We start from the raw sequence: 20,109 nt of genomic DNA on the forward strand, positions 1-20,109 counted from the left end.
GCATTACTATGAGTGCTTGAATCTGTTGTCCAAACACACTGTGACATGTTTAACCACTCATATTAAAGACATCAAAAAATAACTAAACAACTCCTTACTAGATTTATAAGTTGAGTAATAATAAGACTCATGATTAGTCTGTTTAATTCATTTGGTAATCAGAAATGTAGTTTTCCAAGAAAAGTTATCACATTTCCTTGTTCCTTGTGAGAATGGTCAGTCAAACAGGTTTGACAAAAGTTTCACAGAAATGACTCATCAATTATTAAAAAGTATTTGGCATCATTTTAGTTTTTACCGCTCGTTGCAAAACTGAATACTTTACTAAAAATACCATCCACATGTTAAATGTGTACATCTGCCTGCTAGATAGAATCAAAAGCAGTAGCAGTGACTGAGGGTGGTCCAAGTTTAAATGATGTTTACTATCAGGGAACTTTTGTCCAAAGACGCATATGAAGGATGAGGTGAGCTTGGCATGCTTGGTTATGTTGACCTATTTGATGAAAGATAAAATATTCCCCTATTGGACCCACAGTGGGGAAATTTACAGACAAGTTACCTTAACAACTAACAGATACCAGTAAAGCAAAACATTTTTACATCCAGGTGGTAAACAAACAATTGAATGACACACACACACACACACACACACACACACACACACACACACACACACACACACACACACACACACACACTAACATTTGGTTAAAACATTTTTACATCCGGGTGGATCAGTATGTGCGTTACCACTGACCACGGATGAAATCAGTTCTTAAAGACTTGCTGACAGGATAAAAATGCAACAAAACAGTTTTATAAACCTCTTGGAACAATCTGATTAACTGCAAAAGCAAAGGAAATATTGCTGTATGAGCATCTTGACTTATAATTAATAAGTGACATAAAATGTCCTATTTCAGCCTCATGTATACAGAAGAATAATCCCAGCAGTATACAGTTTAAAGGATGGGTTCACAAAATGTCAAGTCTGTTCTAAAACAGCAGTCAGGTAAAAATCAATATAGACAAATGTTTTTCCTCATGGTCATACTGACTATTAAGAGATTCCTCATAATGTATTTTCCATGTAAGTGATGGGGGACAACAAAATTCACAGTCCTCCTCCTGTGCAAAAATGTATTAAAAGGTTTATTTCAAGCTAATATGATCTATCAGTGACACTGGAAGCACATTTTGAGGAGATCTTCCAATGGTCCTTATGAAGAGGAGGAATGGCTACAGCGAGCAAAATGTAGTGTTCATATGTGCACCTATCTGTTACTTGAAGACAGACTTAAACAATTGAGAACATATCCTTTAAGTTGAGAAGACAATTTTTGCATCTGAATAAGAAATGAGAATGAGAAAAAAAATAACATGACACAAATCTTTCAACTGTTGTCTAAATGCTTTATTGTTCAAACATATTTACAGAGCTCAATGTAATAGTAGATATGTAGTGGAAATGTAAACAAACAATTGAATGACACACACACACACACACACACACACACACACACACACACACACACTAGCATTTGGTTAAAATCACACTGTATAGATCTGAATGTCAAATCCTCTGACATCAAATAATAATAAGACTGACAAGATAAAGGTGCTTAGTGACAGCTTTGCAGCAAATGATCCCCATGAACCACACACAGTGTAAAAAGTGCAACAATAATACATTTGTCACAGTAGTAAATGAGTAAAACAACTCTTAATACACTTAATAGGCTACATTATTCTTTTTTTAAGGCTTTTCTTTATGGAATTGGACTGTAATTAACTGGATGGAATTTCTCTGTCGTCAGAATGCATTCAAAAAGTCAGTTTTCTGTTCTTCATAGGATACCAGAATGCTTAATGATGATGAGTAACAGTCTTGATGTGGTTATGTTTTACTAAGGCTGTGTTGATTTCAGGTATACATAGGAGCCCGTCCTGCCCCAGGTGCTCACCTGGGAGTCCAGCCACCTGCTGGGAGTGATGAACTGCAGTTCCTCTGCCACCTCCTCTTCATCACTGGATGATACAAAATCTGCTCTGAGCTCCTCTGAGCTGTGCGTTTCAGTGCTGCCTCCCCTCAAGCGAGCTCTCTCCTCAGCCTCTTCCTTAATGCTCGTGTGGCAGAGCTTGCAAACTCTCAACCGCTTACTGAGGTGAATGTGTTCAATCACTGCTCGGTGCTTGGAGCATGAATTGCAGACCAGGAAGCCACATTTGCGGCAGTGGTATCGACGGTTGGTTGGGGAGAACTTATTTAAGCAGCGCATGCATTTGTAGGAGGCGTGGTCTGGGATCCAGGAAACAGCAAAGGCAGACCCAGATTGGGTGCTGCTGCCCTGCAGTAGATCAGAACGACACCTTTCAATGTGCTCCATCCAGGCCCGCTTCTCCTCCAGTGAAGGGGCGGCCACAAAGAAGGACTTGACTGGTGTACGGATCAGCCACTGGTTCTTAAACATCTCACCATCCTCCATGTCCTCCAGCTGGATGTCCTCTAAAAATGACAGTGAAAATGACATACTGATGTTAAACATAAAAAAGATACTCCTCGACAAACTTGTTCTCTAAGAATAAGTTATCCTCTGATTAATGAACTCACTGTCATTATCCCCTAACATTCTTTTCTACCTATGATTTATTATGAACCTTTGCCTGGCACATTTCTGCACAAAACAAACGGCATAATAGTGAATCCACACAGATTTGCATATTCTCTGATATGCTTCATAATGATTTAGCCACACAGATAATATTGGTTTTATGGGCTGAGGTTTTGCGATATCCACACATAATTTGAACATTCAATTTTAAACATTTGAATCTCATTTATGATGCTCGAAGCATTGAAAGTTTATTTTTAACTCATTTAAAAATAACTGCTAATCTGAGATGCCAATTCAGATTCCACTTCAATACTTGACCTATTATTTCATGGTTGTGCACAACATACATGATATTACATTAACCTTGACTGGATTACTGTGGCAGAGATCTCAAAACATCTGTACATGAGACAAAAACAAAATCTGCCTGACTAAATACCATGAAGACTAAGAAAATTAACAAAATATTTCAGTTTATATTTTTTACTCTTTTGATGTTTTCTATTCTATTTTATGGTTTAGCACCAATAAAACGTGTTAAATCATTGACACAGTGTGAAGTTATGAAAAGGCAACAGCAAAGTATTGACAAATTCTTCGTCAGTCCAGCTGCAGGCTGTTGAATCAGAGCCAGTCAACGAAGTGGCTTTCCAGTGTTAACATAGTTCTTCTTACTTACTTTTCAAAAGTATTAAATTGATTTAATTCTTTGTTTTTGTTTAGCTTATTGGTCTGACCTGAGTTTCATGTTTCCCTTTAAGTCTTAAAGCAATTCTAAACTTAAGGTAAGTTAAGGTAAAAATGAAGTGGTTAACAGTTTGATCATCATCTTTGCCTTCAGGGTACATTTTCTGCCTCACTGAATGAAGTGTTCTGGTTAGACACATGCAGTAGATGCAAATGATTTGCTCACCAAGAGGAATAATTTGCTGTTTTTTATGACAGCGGCCATTGAGAATGATGCTGCCGTACATCAGAACATCATTGAAGAGGAAGAAGGCCTTCATCTCTGGCTTCCTACGACCCTGCTTCATCAGATGACCCTCTCCCATCAGAATTCGACCCGGCTTAGACAGGGACGTTCCTTTAGGACGAAAGGAGCTCTCCACTCCCTTGATACGGTCACGGTTCTCCTTATCAAATGTTAGCAGGGCCATGCTGGTGGCTAAATAATCAGTGGCAGGAGTGGGATCAGAAATGAGCAATGTGTGTGCAGTGGCAGGCTTTTGAAGGCTTTTAATACTTCCTGGTGACGCAATGGGTAATTTCCAAGTTTAGATTTTGGGCTAACATGTTTTACAAAAAGGAGGGGGAGGTGTGGGGCAGCATTTACATTTTATTTCCTTAAGATATAACTTAGATTCAGAGTAAATATTAATATGACACCAAAACAAAACACACCAAAACACACCAAAACACGAAACAGTGAAAATAAGCAACCATTCTCAGTGTCTGGTTTATATTTCCAGCCATGGATGTGTACAACTACAGAAGTGGATTTACCCTAAATACAAGAGATTTGTATCAATGACAAGAATGGTTTGGTTGGTCAGTCAGAGAGATGTGACTCTAACAATGTGCAATAACAAATATTACTTTCAATGGGAAACACTAACCTACGACCTCTTATGTGTTGTGTCTGTGTTTTTGCCCTCTACTGCAAATCAAATTTCCCCTCGAGGGACAGTAAAGATCTGAACTGAACTGAACTGAACTGAGCTGAACTGAACTGAACTGAACTGAACTGAACTGAACTGAACTGGCATTCACAACCCAGCAGACCTCCAGGAGACAAAGTCTGCATTAAAGATAGAAGCAGGTGGTGAACTGATGCCCTTGTTGTGCAATAAAGGCTCATTGTCTTCAAGCATGTTCGACTAGGGCATCTAGTGGCCTTAACTTGTTAAAGCAAGTGAATAAATGTGATACATCTGAAACTTCATACCATCAGCATTACATGGTGTTTGGGTAATGGGTGGAGTGACAAGTGTTTCCAAAATATCTACTTCTGGTGAAAAGGGAGTAATATCAAACAATGTCTGGTGTGGAACAAATTGGTTTAACTGAAATGAATTTTCCCCTTCTTTTATTTGTTGAAATAAAAATGTAAGCATACGTAGGCTGCCCTGGTTTTGTTTAAATTTCTGTTTCTAACATTGTCTTCAATCCAATATTATCTGTTTAACTACCTGCTAAGTGTTGTTCAGTTTTGTAGCTTGAGGATAAATTTAATGCAGATTAAACAGAACATGATTTAACTGTGTTTATTTTTGCAGCAATAAAGGTGGGGAACAATCACAGAGCACAAACAGCAGAGTTTTAATCATCTTTATTACATTTCATCACACTATTCTACAGGCTGACAGAAACGATCGAACAATAGCAATAATTGTGTGGGTCAACGCGGGATGGAAAAATAGGCACGTGCCAATCCTCTTGCTCCGCTCTCACCCATCTGCTCACATCTGTATTCCTATATCTTCTGCTTTTTTCCCTTTGTGCAAAAATTTGTACAGACTGACAAGCTTTTTTTTGTGCAACTGCAAAGAAATATCACTGGATTCAATGTGATAAAAAAAGGGACTTTCAGAAAAGAAAGTGCTGATGAGCAACCACTGGGCGTGGTTTGGCTTTTAGTAGGGGATTGGTCCGTAGTAGGCGGTGTAGGCGGCGATGATTCCAGATGTGTCCATCATGTGCTCACAAGCCAGGTTGGCCTCACACACTTCTCTCAGGCTGAGTGGAGAGAGGAGAGAGAGAGAAATGGTGGGCATTACCACAGAGAGGCAACATATAGATATTCCAGACGATAAAGACATACATCTTTTTGTATCCAATCTAGTCTTTGACTCAAGAGATCATCCACAACCGATGGGACATGATTGGATTGTTAGATTAAAAAGCAGATTGATATGTAATTGAATTGGATGTTGATATATGAGTACACCAGCACTGAAATACCTCTCCAGCTGGGTCAGGGATAAATCTCCAGCAGCTCTCTTCTGTCTCACCATCTCAGAGGCCTGCTCCCTCTTCACAAACATACCTGCACATCATGCACATTCAGCATAACTATGTCTTATAGGTATTTGAGAATAATTGTAATCAGAAATGTAGTTTTCCAAGAAAAGTTATCACATTTCCTTGTTCCTTGTGAGAATGGTCAGTCAAACAGGTTTGACAAAAGTTTCACAGAAATGACTCATCAATTATTAAAAAGTATTTGGCATCATTTTAGTTTTTACCGCTCGTTGCAAAACTGAATACTTTACTAAAAATACCATCCACATGTTAAATGTGTACATCTGCCTGCTGGATAGAATCAAAAGCAGTAGCAGTGACTGAGGGTGGTCCAAGTTTAAATGATGTTTACTATCAGGGAACTTTTGTCCAAAGACGCATATGAAGGATGAGGTGAGCTTGGCATGCTTGGTTATGTTGACATATTTGATGAAAGATAAAATATTCCCCTATTGGACCCACAGTGGGGAAATTTACAGACAAGTTACCTTAACAACTAACAGATACCAGTAAAGCAAAACATTTTTACATCCGGGTGGTAAACAAACAATTGAATGACACACACACACACACACACACACACACACACGCGCACACACACAAACACACACACACACACAAACACACACACACACACACACACACACACACACACTAACATTTGGTTAAAACATTTTTACATCCGGGTGGATCAGTATGTGCGTTACCACTGACCACGGATGAAATCAGTTCTTAAAGACTTGCTGACAGGATAAAAATGCAACAAAACAGTTTTATAAACCTCTTGGAACAATCTGATTAACTGCAAAAGAAAAGGAAATATTGCTGTATGAGCATCTTGACTTATAATTAATAAGTGACATAAAATGTCCTATTTCAGCCTCATGTATACAGAAGAATAATCCCAGCAGTATACAGTTTAAAGGATGGGTTCACAAAATGTCAAGTCTGTTCTAAAACAGCAGTCAGGTAAAAATCAATATAGACAAATGTTTTTCCTCATGGTCATACTGACTATTAAGAGATTCCTCATAATGTATTTTCCATGTAAGTGATGGGGAACAACAAAATCCATAGTCCTCCTCCTGTGCAAAAATGTATTAAAAGGTTTATTTCAAGCTAATATGATCTATCAGTGACACTGGAAGCACATTTTGAGGAGATCTTCCAGTGGTCCTTATGAAGAGGAGGAATGGCTACAGCGAGCAAAATGTAGTGTTCATATGTGCACCTATCTGTTACTTGAAGACAGACTTAAAAAATTGAGAACATATCCTTTAAGTTGAGAAGACAATTTTTGCATCTGAATAAGAAATGAGAATGAGAAAAAAATAACATGACACAAATCTTTCAACTGTTGTCTAAATGCTTTATTGTTCAAACATATTTACAGAGCTCAATGTAATAGTAGATATGTAGTGGAAATGTAAACAAACAATTGAATGACACACACACACACACACACACACACACACACACACACACACACACACACTAGCATTTGGTTAAAATCACACTGTATAGATCTGAATGTCAAATCCTCTGACATCAAATAATAATAAGACTGACAAGATAAAGGTGCTTAGTGACAGCTTTGCAGCAAATGATCCCCATGAACCACACACAGTGTAAAAAGTGCAACAATAATACATTTGTCACAGTAGTAAATGAGTAAAACAACTCTTAATACACTTAATAGGCTACATTATTCTTTTTTTAAGGCTTTTCTTTATGGAATTGGACTGTAATTAACTGGATGGAATTTCTCTGTCGTCAGAATGCATTCAAAAAGTCAGTTTTCTGTTCTTCATAGGATACCAGAATGCTTAATGATGATCTTGATGTGGTTATGTTTTACTAAGGCTGTGTTGATTTCAGGTATACATAGGAGCCCGTCCTGCCCCAGGTGCTCACCTGGGAGTCCAGCCACCTGCTGGGAGTGATGAACTGCAGTTCCTCTGCCACCTCCTCTTCATCACCGGATGCTCCAAAATCTGCTCTGAGCTCCTCTGAGCTGGGATTTTCAGTGCTGCCTCCCCTCAAGCGAGCTCTCTCCTCAGCCTCTTCCTTATTGCTCGCGTGGCAGAGCTTGCAAACTCTCAACCGCTTACTGAGGTGAATGTGTTCAATCACTGCTCGGTGTTTGGAGCATGAATTGCAGACCAGGAAGCCACATTTGCGGCAGTGGTGTCGACGGTTGGTTGGGGAGAACTTATTTAAGCAGCGCATGCATTTGTAGGAGGCGTGGTCTGGGATCCAGGAAACAGCAAAGGCAGACCCAGATTGGGTGCTGCTGCCCTGCAGCAGATCAGAACGACACCTTTCAATGTGCTCCATCCAGGCCCGCTTCTCCTCCAGTGAAGGGGCGGCCACAAAGAAGGACTTGACTGGTGTACGGATCAGCCACTGGTTCTTAAACATCTCACCATCCTCCATGTCCTCCAGCTGGATGTCCTCTAAAAATGACAGTGAAAATGACATACTGATGCTAAACATGAAAAAATATACTCCTCGACAAACTTGTTCTCTAAGAATAAGTTATCCTCTGATTAATGAACTCACTGTCATTATCCCCTAACATTCTTTTCTACCTATGATTTATTATGAACCTTTGCCTGGCACATTTCTGCACAAAACAAACGGCATAATAGTGAATCCACACAGATTTGCATATTCTCTGATATGCTTCATAATGATTTAGCCACACAGATAATATTGGTTTTATGGGCTGAGGTTTTGCGATATCCACACATAATACATTTGAATCTCATTTATGATGCTCGAAGCATTGAAATGTTAGTTTTTTAACTCATTTAAAAATAACTGCTACTCTGAGATGCCAATTCAGATTCCACTTCTCTGTCAATACTTGACCTATTATTTCATGGTTGTGCACAACATACATGATATTACATTAACCTTGACTGGATTACTGTGGCAGAGATCTCAAAACATCTGTACATGAGACAAAAACAAAATCTGCCTGACTAAATACCATGAAGACTAAGAAAATTAACAAAATATTTCAGTTTATATTTTTTACTCTTTTGATATTTTCTATTCTATTTTATGGTTTGCACCAATAAAACGTGTTAAATCATTGACACAGTGTGAAGTTATGAAAAGGCAACAGCAAAGTATTGACAAATTCTTCGTCAGTCCAGCTGCAGGCTGTTGAATCAGAGCCAGTCAACGAAGTGGCTTTCCAGTGTTAACATAGTTCTTCTTACTTACTTTTCAAAATTATTAAATTGATTTAATTCTTTGTTTTTGTTTAGCTTATTGGTCTGACCTGAGTTTCATATTTCCCTTTAAGTCTTAAAGCAATTCTAAACTTAAGGTAAGTTAAGGTAAAAATGAAGTGGTTAACAGTTTGATCATCATCTTTGCCTTCAGGGTACATTTTCTGCCTCACTGAATGAAGTGTTCTGGTTAGACACATGCAGTAGATGCAAATGATTTGCTCACCAAGAGGAATAATTTGCTGTTTTTTATGCCAGCGGCCATTGAGAATGATGCTGCCGTACATCAGAACATCATTGAAGAGGAAGAAGGCCTTCATCTCTGGCTTCCTACGACCCTGCTTCATCAGATGACCCTCTCCCATCAGAATCCGACCCGGCTTAGACAGGGACGTTCCTTTAGGACGAAAGGAGCTCTCCACTCCCTTGATACGGTCACGGTTCTCCTTATCAAATGTTAGCAGGGCCATGCTGGTGGCTAAATAATCAGTGGCAGGAGTGGGATCAGAAATGAGCAATGTGTGTGCAGTGGCAGGCTTTTGAAGGCTTTTAATACTTCCTGGTGACGCAATGGTAATTTCCAAGTTTAGATTTTGGGCTAACATGTTTTACAAAAGGGAGGGGGAGGTGTGGGGCAGCATTTACATTTTATTTCCTTAAGATATAACTTAGATTCAGAGTAAATATTAATATGACACCAGTGGTACTTTGCATTGCATTTTTACTTCACTACATTCATTTAACAGATTCAATTACTTTATAGATAAACAATTTAAACACTACATGCAATAACATGTACACACAACACACATGACATAAAGCTGATGATGAATCAATGTTACAATAATATAATAACACTGACTGCATAATGCTTTACCTTTCGTACTGTACATTTAATAGTCACTACCTCTGTACTTTTACATAATTATCAGCATTTTGGATGCAGTGTTTGAACTTGTAGTGAGGTATTTCTATTGTGTGGTATGGTGTGTTTTCCATGACACAGACACTAATCTTGAACTATGAAAATACAATGTCAGTGATCCGAAAAAGGCTTCATGTTTTGGGCATGGTATAGTGAGACTGGTTAAGCAGCTTAAACAGTTGCACCTGCATAACAAAACACATGCATAAAATTGCAACATGTTGCCAGCTTTTGTTAGTCACGTGCCAGTAAACATGAGTAGAGAACCCAGATACCAACAACATGCTTCACATCATCAAAGAAAAAACACCTCTGGATCAGTAGTAATACTATTATGCAGTGTACGGTAAACATGAAAGATACACGGGGAACTCTAACGGATGAGCAAAGGGGTTTGGGAATTCTCGAGAAAACAACTTTTAAAATTGTCATGAATAAGAATCAGCTCAGTACTAACAGCACATTTTCATTTAGTAACTTGCTGTGAGAGAAAACTCCCTTACATTACATTTTATTTTATTTACTTCATTAGCATAAAATAATCCAGTTACTACAGAGGTGCGAGTTAAGGAACACGACTCATACATTATGATGATTATGATGTGTTTATTCTTTTTGTTTATGTTGCATGGTTCTGTGCACAATCTTTTATCTCATCTCATTCCTTCCCTCTCTTTAATCTCTGCGCGCTATTCATAGTAACAAGAAACAGCAAAAACAACAAAGTAGTTTCAGTAATGATGATGATGAACATGATAGACCTGTCTGACTAGATACCCCAAGCTAACAGAGATACTGTTTCTGTGCCACTTACAGCTGGCAAGAGAGCAGATTGATACTATATACAAGGAACAGTGTCAGGCAAGAAAAAAAAATCCCATCCATGTCTGCCAAAAATGTCGTGATGTGTCAGACGATGATGATGATGATGATGCTGGTCTAGTGATGAGGAGCTTTGGAGAATCTGATGTGAAGCAAATACAGCAGTGAGAAGCTAGATTCCATTTTATGTTGTGTTATAACAATATATTCTTAAGAGTAGGCTTAAAACTTTCCTTTTTCATAAAGCTTATAGTTAGGGCTCTTAGAGCTCTTAGCTTATGCTGCTATAGGCTTAGACTGCCGGGGGACTCCCATGATGCACTGAGCTCCTCTCTCCTCCTCCCTCTCTCTCTCTATCCATCCATCTATATCCATTAACATTCATGTACTATTGATGCATTCAATAACCTAAACTTCTTCCCCGGAGTTGTCTGTGCTTTCTGGTCTCACAGGTAATCTGGGCCTGTAGACGTCCGGATGACAGATTCCAGTCCCGGACCTTCTAGCTTCATTGTTGATTTTCATTGTGTTTCCTTCCTTTTCTCTCCTCTCAACCCCAACCGGTCGGGGCAGATGGCCGCCCACTCTGAGTCTGGTTCTGAGGTTTCTTCCTGTTAAAAGGGAGTTTTTTCTTGCCACTGTTGCTCATGTGGGAATGTTGGGTCTCTTTAAAGTTAAAACCTGAAGAGTTCGGCCAGACGGGCAACTATGTATACCTGAAATCAACACAGCCTTAGTAAAACATAACCACATCAAGACTGTTACTCATCATCATTAAGCATTCTGGTATCCTATGAAGAACAGAAAACTGACTTTTTGAATGCATTCTGACGACAGAGAAATTCCATCCAGTTAATTACAGTCCAATTCCATAAAGAAAAGCCTTAAAAAAAGAATAATGTAGCCTATTAAGTGTATTAAGAGTTGTTTTACTCATTTACTACTGTGACAAATGTGTTATTGTTGCACTTTTTACACTGTGTGTGGTTCATGGGGATCATTTGCTGCAAAGCTGTCACTAATCTGCTCTATGTGTAAAGTGCCTTGAGATAACGTTGTTTTGATTTGGCGCTATACAAATAAAGATTGATTGAGATTGATTGATTGATTCTTAAGGGTAATGTTGAGAGGAAACAGTGAAAATAAGCAACCGTTCTCAGTGTCTGGTTTATATTTCCAGCCATGGATGTGTACAACTACAGAAGTGGATTTACCCTAAATACAAGAGATTTGTTACAAGAATGGTTTGGTTGGTCAGTCAGAGAGATGTGACTCTAACAATGTGCACTAACAAATATTACTTTCAATGGGAAACACTAACCTACGACCTCTTATGTGTTGTGTCTGTGTTTTTGCCCTCTACTGCAAATCAAATTTCCCCTCGAGGGACAGTAAAGATCTGAACTGAACTGAACTGAACTGAGCTGAACTGAACTGAACTGAACTGAACTGAACTGAACTGAACTGAACTGGCATTCACAACCCAGCAGACCTCCAGGAGACAAAGTCTGCATTAAAGATAGAAGCAGGTGGTGAACTGATGACTGTTGTTGCAATAAAGGCTCATTATCTTCAGGCATGTTCGACTAGGGCATCTAGTGGCCTTAACTTGTTAAAGCAAGTGAATAAATGTGATACATCTGAAACTTCATACCATCAGCATTACATGGTGTTTGGGTAATGGGTGGAGTGACAAGCCCCGACTGTGTTTCCAAAATATCTACTTCTGGTGAAAAGGGAGTAAAATCAAACAATGTCTGGTGTGGAACAAATTGGTTTAACTGAAATGTATGTATGTATAATGAAATTTTCCCCTTGTTTTATTTGTTGAAATATAAATGTAAGCATACGTAGGCTGCCCTGGTTTTGTTTAAAATTCTGTTTCTAACATTGTCTTCAATCCAATATTATCTGTTTAACTACCTGCTAAGTGTCGGTCAGTTTTGTAGCTTGAGGATAAATTTAATGCAGATCAAGCAGAACATGATTTAACTGTGTTTATTTTTGCAGCAATAAAGGTGGGGAACAATCACAGAGCACAAACAGCAGAGTTTTAATCATCTTTATTACATTTCATCACACTATTCTACAGGCTGACAGAAACGATAGAACAATAGCAATAATTGTGTGGGTCAATGCAGGATGGAAAAATAGGCACGTGCCAATCCTCTTGCTCCGCTCTCACCCATCTGCTCACATCTGTATTCCTACATCTTCTGCTTTTTTCCCTTTGTGCAAAAATTTGTACAGACTGGCAAGCTTTTTTTTGTGCAACTGCAAAGAAATATCACTGGATTCAATGTGATAAAAAAAGGGACTTTCAGAAAAGAAAGTGCTGATGAGCAACCACTGGACGTGGTTTGGCTTTTAGTAGGGGATTGGTCCGTAGTAGGCGGTGTAGGCGGCGATGATTCCAGATGTGTCCATCATGTGCTCACAAGCCAGGTTGGCCTCACACACTTCTCTCAGGCTGAGTGGAGAGAGGAGAGAGAGAGAAATGGTGGGCATTACCACAGAGAGGCAACATATAGATATTCCAGACGATAAAGACATACATCTTTCTGTATCCAATCTAGTCTTTGACTCAAGAGATCATCCACAACCGATGGGACATGATTGGATTGTTAGATTAAAAAGCAGATTGATATGTAATTGAATTGGATGTTGATATATGAGTACACCAGCACTGAAATACCTCTCCAGCTGGGTCAGGGATAAATCTCCAGCAGCTCTCTTCTGTCTCACCATCTCAGAGGCCTGCTCCCTCTCCACAAACATACCTGCACATCATGCACATTCAGCATAACTATGTCTTATAGGTTTTTGAAAACAATTGTATAAATGCATAAGATTTTGTATCAATGTGCCTATGTATTTATTAAATCAACCAAATACAAATGCAATGATAGATAGATAGATAGATAGATAGATAGATAGATAGATAGATAGATAGATAGATAGATAGATAGATAGATAGATAGATAGATAGATAGATAGATAGATAGATAGATAGATAGATAGATAGATAGATAGATAGATTCTGATATCTTGAAATACAATTAAAAACCTAAAGAATATATAGATGATTAAATATAAATGACTATAATGTTAACCATATTGAATATCATGCAGTGATAGTATTATAGTACCATAATATAGAAATGCACAGTAATGCACGTCAGAATTTATGCAATATGTGAAAGACTGAAATCTGCTTTTCCCCCTCATTATTCTACAGTAAATTAGATTTTACTGTTTTTATGAAATTTTATTTTATGCAGACAGCATCTCAAAAATGTCTGAAAAACAATTGACTGACTGACATTTACATAGTTATTGGTTTTGTAAACTGTGGCAGAATAAATACTTATTAGTCATATTGTTAAATCATCATCTTACCCTCCTGACCAGGGTTGTCACCTGCAGGCTGGGAGCCAGTTGAGGCATCTGTCAAATACCAAGACAAAAATATGAATAGTAATTATTTTGTTGTTCAATTTTCAGCCCGAGAAGTGTCACTTTTTCAGGTGATTCTTTTTTCTTTTTTTTTTACCATGTTTAATGCAATCCTCTCGTCTTTACTTCAGTCAAATAAATGTGTTTTCAAACTTTGTGTTCAGAGTAACAAATACTTGAAGTTGAAATAATATTATAATAACATATTTTCTAACAAATGGGATGTAAGCATGTATACAGCTGTGTAGATCTTACCAGAAGTCAGACAGATGACTGCCAGAGAGCAGAGAACCAGGACGGCCAAAGTCTTCATCTTTCAACTTCTTTCTTCAGCGTCTGTGATATCAAGCTGCAAGTGGGACTAGAGACTGTTCGGTCTTCTCTCTTTCTCTTACATATATATACATAAATACACACTCGGGTTTATAGATGTGGCCCTCACTGGGACATGGGTATTTGATTGGTTAGGGAATCATGTATCACACACCCACACAGATGCAAAAATACACACCTCCACCAAAATCGTCTATACAAAAAAAAAAAAAATTACATTTCATGTATATGAACGCACAAATGCAGACGCACACGCATGCATGCACGGGCACACACACACTCACACGCACACACGCACACACACACACACACACACACACATCAGATCATGGTCACTTTTGGGGACATTACATTGGCTTATATTCATTCCTGGAGACAGGCCCTAACCCCAACCATAAGCACTACTTGCCTAACCCTACCCCTTAACCTAACCTTACTACCGATCCAAAAATCAGCTGTTTCACAATTTGGGACATGGCTTTCGTCTCCAATTGGAGAAACCGTCTCCAATTAACTCTTCCTTAGTCTGACATTTTTCTTCAATAGCAGCCTATGATAGCCTACATACACATACATGCTCACTCACACAGAAAGAAAGAATGTACACTCTATGCTTCCAAAAGGTGGGTATTTGTTTTAAAGCATAGGTGATGAGAAATCAAGTGTGGGTGACTCATAGCCACAAATATCAATCACAGGAAGCGGTTTTCAGTGAACACCATTTTACACCTTGTTTAGGTCATCTTAGCAACTACTAAGAAACCAGATTGTCCTTGTGACTCACTGTCTGCATGTGCATCTCAGTTTCTTCTACATCTTTAAAAAGCAGGTTTTTGCTTAAAGATGGAAAAAAAGGTAATAAACAGTTTTCATTGCATTTTCAAACATCAAAAAGAGAGAAATAGAAAGATGGGATTTTTTTGCTGCAGAGTAAAATTAACCAGACTAATTGAAGTCAGATTTGAAGATGATAGTAAAAAAGTTTTTATGAAGTGATAGAAATGCAATGCCAGCTCTCAGCCTGGAGAGGTCGGAGTTTTACAGCGCACCCACACACTTTTCCCATTTAGGTCACTCAGTGCACGCAGCAGTGAAACACACACACCGAAATGGAGAAACCACCGTCGCTCATTATGTGACATGATTTTAATCTGAGGGCTTTCTCTTTTATTACAAACCGCAGTGATTTCCCACATAAAGACGGCAACATTTAGAAACAAACCCGGTCTGTTTGAAGCTTTTTAGAAGGGTAATTTGAAATGTGCAAAGATATTTTTACCCAAACAAGCGGGTGGTTGTTTGCCAATGAAGTAGAGAGTTACATACATACAGTAGAGGGGGAGATGAAATTTCCTTTTAATTAAAACACAACTTTAAACTTGATAACTGTATTTTATGTATGTTAGTCATTTTCAAAACATCCACATTTGTTACATTAAAAATGTCCCACATGCTCAATGACAGTATCTGATGTACTGTGGCTGCTACAGTAAATGCAGCATTTTACTAGACATATATATTTCCGAAAGAAATCCTCTGAACTTCTAAAATTTATGATATGAAAATGACTTCTGAGATTTTTTCTGTCTGTCCGGCTTTTCATGTTGCTTTTTCTAACTGGATATTTAGATGCTGGACTGGTCTTGACAGCATTATATGGGGTGTAATTTCACTGTCTGGTTCAATGCTGGTGCCTTGTCTCGTTTCAGGGAGCGACTTCAAGGATTCAATCCCAGGACATCTTTAATTGTCCCGTTTTGTGGCCTCGTGGCAACACAGAAAAACAAACATCCAATATCGCTGTGTTTTTTAGGCTGACATCGACTGTGTGCTGACCTGCCTTTGTTTTCCTGACTGTCTGCAGCAACAAGGACACACAGATGCGAGATTCCTCCTGAGACCAACAGAAACTCAGTGTTTACCTCACTCAGCAGTGCTCGCAGCAGTTTGTGCCCTTGTTTAACTTTATGGCATGATATTGTTGGGTGGCTGCTTGTTAAAAAATTACAGCAGGAAATCAATTTTCTGAATGAAATCCCTTCTATGCTATCTTGAGCACTCACAAAAGTTGCACCATGCAGTATGTGACATCTGTCGCGCATTGCAAACACTGGCACTGAATACAAAAAGCTCCCATGTGGCAAACAAATGGCACAAACAGGATTAAGACAAAACCCAATAAAGGGGATTTTATTTTTTATTTTTTTCAAAGCAATGGAAATAATCTCTGATGGTAGTCCTGGTCTGCACAGATAGGTGGATAATATAAGAAATGAAGAATGGATAGTGTGCAAAACGGAGTCATTTTCATTGAAGCACATCACATAAATCTCATAAATGCTGGCAAGGTGTTACAATAGTGGATACAAAATTGATCCTAAGAGATGGGTCCTGTATTTCTACATGTGTATAATGATGGGTTGCTAGGAGATTTGAGTCTCACTGGGTTAGGGTTAGTCTAGGGTTGTGTTGTCTTCTACTATTGTAACATCACATCGAGTAGAGGCCACAAGAACAACAATATAAATTATATATAAAAGTAAGGATACGTGGAATGTGGTAATACACACTCATATCCAGATGAGAATGATTATTTTTGCATTAGACAGACAGATACTTTAAGTTTTAGTATCGACGAGCCACAACTGGTCTCTGGGGTTGATTTTGGGCCCCAAAGTATCTCTGGTAGGCCAGCTGGTAGCCGTAGTGATAGGCATAGAAGCGGCAGGGAGAGTAGTCCTCACAGGTCTCTGCACGCCTCTCTGCTGGAGACTTTCTGTTCCTGGACACGGAAAAAGGGATGGCAGGGGGAGAAGGGGAGAGAGGGGGGGGGGGGCAGATATACAAAGGCAGACAGAGACATTGAGAGGAGAGGGATGAAGCGAGCAGAGGAGAGACAAGGAAGAGAATAGTAATCAGAAACAGATACAGCCAGTGGCTTTGGTTTTGGTTGCATGTTTTGTTAAATCTCATTAACATAATTATTACATTCAAGCATTTTCAGCATTTGGCTCACTGGAAGTTTTAAACATATGTAGATGTTTAATAGTCTCATTATGTTTCGTCTTAAATCTCCATCTTGCGTGTAAAATGTGCATTTTCTTGGGTGTCAGCACGTCACTTTTGGTGGGTGTGTGGTTTTACATATTTTGTGTGTGTGATAAAAGAAGGTTTATGTGCTCTGTGTGCATGTCTGTGGCTGTGTGCTTTACCTCATAAAGTTGTAATAGTTTAAGCCGTTTCCTCTGGGTGGGTTGTATACGTTGCCCCTCTGTGGCGTGAAGAATGAGTTGGCTCGGTTCGGCGGCACAAACAAATCTGCAACCACAAAACTTTACTAGACAAAAATACCTATTTTAAGCAGGTTAGGCATGGCTATCGTGCAGCTGATCTAGGGTCAGGTTATATATAAAGGATGGGGAGATGTTAGTGAGAGGTCAAATGGGGTGTAAATCCTTTACTGTGTTACAGGCTGTGTCACATTTTTGTTAGAACTGCATGCATGTTTTTCCATCAATGTGAGAGACAACATTTAATCACCTTCAATGGATTCTGTGCTTTCATGAGAGTCTATGGGAAAAACATGGAATATGGTTAATCATAAATGATCAATCTAAATCTGATGAACTGCAACTTATAAATAGATAATAGCTGATGAATGATAGCACAGAGAGGATGAAGGGAAGGATGTGTACCATAGCAGACGCAGAGGGAGACCACAGCACAGAGTGCCAGACACTGAAGGAGGCTTCTCATCCTGTGGCGTGTTTATCTGCCTGTCTGCTGGAAAACAGTAGAAAGGTGTTTCAGTGAGTCATGCCAGCACCAAAGTATGAGTTAGATAGAAAAAATAAGGAGAAAGATGAAAGGAGGGAAAGAGAGAGAAATTGGCTCAGATTTTGATTTTGTGTGTAAACAGGAAAGAACCATAACTAGGGATAGATGACTGAAAGTGGCAAAGTTTCTAAATCTGTGCCTGTGGTTTTGTGCATATGAAGGCTAGAGCCAGACATATACACTACTGATATAAACAGCTCTGGAGATGTATAGGCTGCCTTCCCCATGCTGTATATGTTGCAGATTTTCTGCATGGGACAAACATTAACTAAAGCTCTATTCATAAGACGAGACTGAAGACCTTTGCTTCACTTAGACAGACTCAGGTCCAATCCAAAAAATACCAATCAGCAGCTGGAACCTCAGTTTGAAGGGAAGAACCACGAAAGAACATTTGTGGCTGAGAATAGTTGTGTAAGAGCCAACTAATGGAGTCGAAATACACTTAAGCATAATGCAGGGAGATCGACTGTAATTACAAAAAAGCTGGTATTCTATGTGACTCAGCACACACACTCACATTGGACACGTATACACACACACAGGCAACTTACGGCAAGGTGTGTGACACCTGTACAAACAACAAAGCCAGATGTCCAACTCTGAGCGCACACACACATTCAGTCTCTGTCTCTCTCTCTCTCACACACACACACACACACACACACACACACACACACACACACACACACACACACACACACACACACACACACACACACACACACATGCTGCATTCGCATGCCTGCACTCCAGAAAAGCTTTCATCCCCATCTTCTGTTTGTGGGATTTGGATGGGATTCGGTTTCAGCAGCCTCCCTTTTCACTGTCAATAGCTGCTTTCATTATACATAAGCATACACACACGCATGCTCACACACACGCTCACACGCACACACAGTGCTCATGACATCGGCCCCTGAGGCTGGCTTGTCTTCAGTCAAATTCAGACTCACAAAGGGCACAGGAACAGCAAGCCTGGGGCCCAAAGTTCAAATAGCAACTTCCAAAGGTTGGCACGGACAGCCAGACATGTGTGTGTCTCTGTGTGTGTCTGTGCGTGTTAGGTGCTGACAACAGTGTCTGCAGAATTTTATGCCCGTCTGAGTCTTAGTAGGGGTCCTTGTGGGTTCTCAGCAGACTCCCCTGCAGGCAGAATGTGCCCACCTCACTGGAAAAAGCCCCTGGCATGATGCTACACATGCACAGAGCCAACATGTGGTTACATATCAAGTACAAAAACAGAGCAGGACTGTAGGCCTACTGTATTACAGTAAGCAGGGAATGTTAAAAACATGTAAAGATATTTGAGGATCTGGAGGACATCAGTTAATACAGAAAATTAGAATTTTTGATAAAGTTTTGTTTGGTAAAAAGATGTAAAATACTTGATGATTTGCTCCAGTGTACTTACCGTGATTATGGAGTGAGAAAGTCTTGGAAATATCTCTGTGTGTATTTTCTCCTGAAGAATATTCCCTAATTCCTCCCTGCAACGCTTTTTATACTCACCTCATTTCCCCCCACCCCCTTCATTTCACCCACCGACTCCCTGCCCTCCAACCCACCTCCCCTTAGCCCTCGTCCTCTCTCCTCCCTCCTCATACTATCGACCGTCTTTTCCACCATTTAATCAGACCAAAGTATTAGCTCACTCTCTCCCCAACTCCCACGCCTTCACCAAAAAAAAAAGATGACAGAGAGGCAAGGAGGAACGGAGAAAAACATGCAGAGGGTAAACAGAGAGGAAGAGAGGAGGGAGAGGGAAGGCTGGCACAGAAGGGGGCGTCTAACCTGCCCCATAGCAGGTACATGATAATATTTGTTGCTGTTTGCCAGCATGGCAGCAAAATAT

The 20,109-nt window shown here is 39.4% G+C and overlaps 5 protein-coding genes across 6 annotated transcripts; all 5 read right to left on the reverse strand.

The window, feature by feature from the left end:
• Window positions 1-1,910: 1,910 nt before the first annotated feature.
• On the reverse strand, window positions 1,911-3,775 carry LOC128379197 (pleckstrin homology domain-containing family F member 2-like). The gene is made up of 2 exons (XM_053338841.1): window positions 3,532-3,775; window positions 1,911-2,509 (listed from the first exon to the last, which is right to left on the reverse strand). The coding sequence occupies exons 1-2, from the start codon at window positions 3,773-3,775 to the stop codon at window positions 1,911-1,913; spliced, it is 843 nt and encodes a 280-aa protein (XP_053194816.1).
• Window positions 3,776-5,251: 1,476 nt separating this feature from the next.
• Window positions 5,252-5,662, reverse strand: LOC128379058 (osteocalcin 1). The gene is made up of 2 exons (XM_053338670.1): window positions 5,580-5,662; window positions 5,252-5,354 (listed from the first exon to the last, which is right to left on the reverse strand). The coding sequence occupies exons 1-2, from the start codon at window positions 5,660-5,662 to the stop codon at window positions 5,252-5,254; spliced, it is 186 nt and encodes a 61-aa protein (XP_053194645.1).
• A 1,834-nt stretch (window positions 5,663-7,496) lies between these two features.
• On the reverse strand, window positions 7,497-9,351 carry LOC128379198 (pleckstrin homology domain-containing family F member 2-like). Its single transcript, XM_053338842.1, has 2 exons — window positions 9,108-9,351; window positions 7,497-8,095 (listed from the first exon to the last, which is right to left on the reverse strand). Exons 1-2 carry the CDS (start codon window positions 9,349-9,351, stop codon window positions 7,497-7,499), a joined length of 843 nt encoding a protein of 280 aa, XP_053194817.1.
• A 3,644-nt stretch (window positions 9,352-12,995) lies between these two features.
• Window positions 12,996-14,601, reverse strand: LOC128379038 (osteocalcin). Its single transcript, XM_053338648.1, has 4 exons — window positions 14,340-14,601; window positions 14,028-14,075; window positions 13,324-13,408; window positions 12,996-13,098 (listed from the first exon to the last, which is right to left on the reverse strand). Exons 1-4 carry the CDS (start codon window positions 14,395-14,397, stop codon window positions 12,996-12,998), a joined length of 294 nt encoding a protein of 97 aa, XP_053194623.1. The 5' UTR covers window positions 14,398-14,601.
• Window positions 14,602-16,865: 2,264 nt separating this feature from the next.
• On the reverse strand, window positions 16,866-19,712 carry mgp (matrix Gla protein). 2 transcript variants are annotated; one of them, XM_053338469.1, is made up of 5 exons: window positions 19,669-19,712; window positions 18,113-18,200; window positions 17,958-17,987; window positions 17,630-17,735; window positions 16,866-17,199 (listed from the first exon to the last, which is right to left on the reverse strand). In XM_053338469.1, the coding sequence occupies exons 2-5, from the start codon at window positions 18,171-18,173 to the stop codon at window positions 17,043-17,045; spliced, it is 354 nt and encodes a 117-aa protein (XP_053194444.1). In that variant the 5' UTR covers window positions 18,174-18,200; window positions 19,669-19,712; the 3' UTR covers window positions 16,866-17,042. The 2 variants fall into 2 exon arrangements, with proteins under 2 accessions (XP_053194444.1, XP_053194443.1); XM_053338468.1 differs by having other exon boundaries at window positions 18,113-18,197; window positions 19,669-19,706.
• Window positions 19,713-20,109: the final 397 nt, after the last annotated feature.

The sequence above is a fragment of the Scomber japonicus genome, chromosome 18 (assembly GCF_027409825.1).
Source record: "Scomber japonicus isolate fScoJap1 chromosome 18, fScoJap1.pri, whole genome shotgun sequence".
Taxonomy (NCBI): domain Eukaryota; kingdom Metazoa; phylum Chordata; class Actinopteri; order Scombriformes; family Scombridae; genus Scomber; species Scomber japonicus.